Here is a 4,380-nt window from a genome sequence, read left to right on the forward strand (position 1 = left end):
TATAATTAGGAGACATTTAATAAAATAATGTTTGTATTTCTTATGCAATTAATGTGGTGCTATATTGAGTACCTTCTATTTTAATAAATTTCGAATTCTAATATGTAGATCAAATATCCTCTATCTATTAGTTGATATCCACAAACTTACTTATATTGATAGTTTGTCTTCAGACTCATTTCCGATGATGTATATGCGCAATCAAACATTATTATACCTCATATAACATCAAGTAAAAAAAAGTAAGTAGCATAATAGATTTAGCAAAATCTGAAGGTACAAGAAAAAAAAATAAACCATATAAGAGAGACGAATTAAGCAGAGCAACTAAATTAATTTTAAAATCCTTGCATTTGTAACTAAGTCATAAAAAGTAAAAAAAAAAATGTAATATCATCCAATCATTCTTATAGATCTAGCAAAATCTATAAAATCTCCAATATAATTCCTATGCATCATCCAATCATCCAATCATTGCTATAGATCTAGTAAAAAGTGTAATATCATCCAATCATTCTACAATATCATACTAGATCTAGCAAAATCTCAAAAATAATCCTAATGGTTTTAGCAAGAAAAATCAAAACTCAACATCTTCCCAATCATGTAAGGTGTGACATTTTAGGAACTGGTACGCTAGATTGGGTATTTTGACGTACACATAGTCAATCATAAATAGTTACATAACCAAGAGTGTCGGTTATAAAGTTTATTGGATTTTCATAATAACGTACATCTATTTATTATTATTATTATTATTATTATTATTATTATTATTATTATTTTATATATGGGAAAAGTGAATATACCCTTAAGGGTATATAAGCTTAGGTATCCAAACTCACTATACTACGTCGTTTTATATTATATAATACATTATAATTGTTCGGTATTCTTATAATTTAATTTTTAAATTGATTTACTTCCAATATTGTTATAAATTACCTTTTTATTTTCTTGTTATATAATTTTCACTTTCAACTACAATATATATAGTCCAATAAGTGTTTGGCAAAAAGATGTGATATAAGAGAAAGACAATAGTAAAATTTCAAAAATGTTAAAAATAAATCAAGTTAAGGGTTGGTGTTTAAGAACATTATAATGAATATATCAAACAAAACGACGTGTGTGTGTGTGTGTATATATATATATATATATATATATATATATATATATATATATATATATATATATATATATATATATATATATATATATATATATATATATATATATATATATATCAATGCGATACAACGACAACAAATAGTTTCCAAGGTGGCTGATTTTCATTTTACGGGGAGTAGGGGGTGGTTATTACGATACAATATACACTATTTTTTCTTATTAACTATTGTTTTCTTATATAATAAATAAATTCCTTTCGGGAGTTTTCCTAGGGTTTAGTTGTTTGTTTTATAATATCAATCCTTGTTTATTCAGTTTTTATATTTAAATTTGTTTTGTTTTCCGTTAACCTTGACGAGAAAAAACTTATAACTTACAATAAAAATATTTCTCTGATGGAAAATGCTTAACCTTCATGAATTAGAATCTTGGTTTCAGTGTTATAATGTGCGTTTAAAGGTTTTTGCAATTAATCATGTTCTGGATGACAATAGTTGAAGCTATGTCATCTGTCCTATTAGGGGGAATTTTTAGTCATTATATTTATTTCAATGTCTTTTCTTCTATATTGTCTCCCACGAAATCGTCTAATTTTTTCTCTGCAAAAGTATTTACTATGTTAACGGAGGAACGTTGAAATGCTATATATTTAATATTCTATTATATATAAAAGGCCCAAGTTTAATTATTACCGAATCTTAATCAACTAAATCATATTGACTTTTGCATTCACAATTCCATGTTATTTAAAGGGTACATAAAAATGCATGTAGTTCCAAAACGTCAAAAGAGAGTGTAAGTATTTCTACATCATCAAGAACGTGTATTGTTTATTTTCTATAAATATTTTCACACAATAAATAAATGCAAAATTAAGAGTAAATACTAAATACCAACAAATAAACATGGAACATGATTACATGATGGTTCCTTATAAATACTTGCAGTTGAGTATTTCATACATACATCAATATACAAATCCAACGTTTATTTTCTTACCCATTCAAAAATGAGAAATCCGGTCACGGTTTGCACTACGGTGACAGAGTCGGAATATGAAAAAATAATGTTTTCTAATGTGTTGGTCACAAGAAAGAGAAACATCGTATGGGGACGAAATTGGAGGACTATTGACTTTCAGTTTTTTGTTACGTTTGTTTTAGTTCATTTACTAGCACTTTTTGCACCATTTACATTCGATTGGAATGTTTTGGTATTTGTATTTTTTAAATGGGCGATGAATGGGATTGGTTTAACTCTCTCTTATCATCGTAATCTAGCACACCACAGTCTAAAGCTACCAAAGTGGCTTGAGTACTTGTTTGCTTATTTTGGGGTGCTTGCATTCCAGGTTCGTTTTCATTTTCTTTTATATATATATATATATATATATATATATATATATATATATATATATATATATATATATATATATATATATATATATATATATATATATATATATATATATATATATATATATATATATATATATATATATATATATATTAATTATTTAAACAATCAATTTAATATGAATGTTAAATATATATAGTGGGATCCAATATCTTGGGTGAGCGTTCATAGATTGCACCATAAGTATGTAGATTCTGAGAAAGATACACACTCCCCCACTTTCGGTTTTTGGTATAGTCATGCTGGTTGGCTTTTTGATAGTGCCTACATAATTGAAAAGGTACTTTGTATGTCTATATTATAAAAAAGCAAGTCACATTTTGTAAATTATATCATTAAGTTGATTATATGTTTTGCAGTTTCAAGAAACTAATAACGTAGATGATTTAAAGAATCAAGTATTTTATAGGTTTATTCAAAGAACCTACATATTGCATCTATTCGCACATGTGTGCCTCATATACGCTTATGGTGGATTTTCCTATATTGTTTGGGTTGTGGTAAGACTTTTCATGATCTATAATAAGTAAACGTATTTAGTTTCATTGTCATACACTGTTTTCATGTTTTCAGTTGGACCTTTTTATAAATGATCGATAATAAGACAATGCCCTACCATGTGACATTTTCAATTGGCCCTTTTTATCAATTACCACATCTCATGATGAATTTATTGGATAATGAGCATATATATGTAGGGTGTGATGACGACATGGTCTTACCATGTAACATTTCTAGTGAACTCGGCTTGTCATGTATGGGGTACTCAAAAATGGGACACCGGTGATCTTTCCAAGAATAATTGGTACACATTTGAAGTTAAAACTATAGGTTCAAAAGTAGATAAATTCATTTAGAAATACTTAACAGTTGGTATGCATCTCTCCAGGTGGGTGGCATTACTTACTTTTGGAGAAGGATGGCATAACAATCATCATGCATTTGAATATTCAGCTCGACATGGGTTAGAATTTTGGCAATTTGACCTCAGTTGGTATATAATAAGGTTTCTTGAAGCACTCGGATTAGCTACCAATGTGAAGTTGCCAACTGAAGCTCATAAACTAAAAAAATCATTCACTTCTCATAACAAGTTCAAGTGATCGACCGATAAATATGTCAACAATAATGATCAGATCGGATTGCTTTTACATGCTAATGTGTTTGTTTTTTAGTATAATATCATCAAATAACTATTACAACAAGAAGCTTATATGAAAAATAACTTATAATATCTTGTGTGATTTTATTTCTGCATGTATGGGTACATGTTTCAAACCATAAAGCTCTATATAAGTGGGAGAGGATTAATAATGTTTGTATTTCTTATGCAAATAATAAAGTGTTATATTTAGTAGCTTATTTTTTAATAAACTTCGAATTCGAATATGTTGATCATATTTCCTCTATCTCTTACTTGAAATTCACAAACGTACTTATATTGTTAGTTTGTTTTCAAATTCATTCTTCAAGATCTGTATATATGCAACATATAACTTCCTATTTTAACATTCCAATAGAGTTTTCAAATTCATTCTTCAAGATCTGTATATATGCAACATATAACTTCCTATTTTAACATTCCAATAGAATTTGATTTTATCCGTTGTTTATAAAATTATAAATTGAAATATATTACTTTTTAGCAAAAGTAATCATTGAAAAAGCATTGAAAATGTCAATACAATTTTCGTATATATACAGAACACTTGATTCTAACTTTATATGAAGAAGTTATGATTCTTCAAAGTTGTGTTCAACCCTATACGACAAAGCGTGTCATAAAATACGAATCAGAGAGAGATTGCTTATTAGAGTAGGTAATCTAACCCA

The 4,380-nt window shown here is 27.4% G+C and overlaps 1 protein-coding gene across 1 annotated transcript; it reads left to right on the forward strand.

Annotated features, from left to right (window-relative positions):
• Positions 1-2,104: 2,104 nt before the first annotated feature.
• LOC144996972 (palmitoyl-monogalactosyldiacylglycerol delta-7 desaturase, chloroplastic-like) lies at positions 2,105-3,936 on the forward strand. Its single transcript, XM_078956786.1, has 5 exons — positions 2,105-2,482; positions 2,687-2,827; positions 2,907-3,047; positions 3,246-3,352; positions 3,437-3,936. The coding sequence occupies exons 1-5, from the start codon at positions 2,141-2,143 to the stop codon at positions 3,648-3,650; spliced, it is 945 nt and encodes a 314-aa protein (XP_078812912.1). The 5' UTR covers positions 2,105-2,140; the 3' UTR covers positions 3,651-3,936.
• The last annotated feature ends 444 nt before the right edge of the window (positions 3,937-4,380 follow it).

The sequence above is a fragment of the Lactuca saligna genome, chromosome 5, assembly GCF_052625555.1.
Source record: "Lactuca saligna cultivar CGN05327 chromosome 5, ASM5262555v1, whole genome shotgun sequence".
Lineage (NCBI taxonomy): Eukaryota > Viridiplantae > Streptophyta > Magnoliopsida > Asterales > Asteraceae > Lactuca > Lactuca saligna.

Bases quoted from the DNA above. Each gene is read 5' to 3' on its own strand.
- LOC144996972 (XM_078956786.1), top strand. From the start codon at position 2,141: ATGAGAAATCCGGTCACGGTTTGCACTACGGTGACAGAGTCGGAATAT. The intron at 2,828-2,906 runs GTACTTTGTATG...TATGTTTTGCAG, and splicing joins GTGCCTACATAATTGAAAAG to TTTCAAGAAACTAATAACGT. The intron at 3,353-3,436 runs GTACACATTTGA...GCATCTCTCCAG, and splicing joins GATCTTTCCAAGAATAATTG to GTGGGTGGCATTACTTACTT.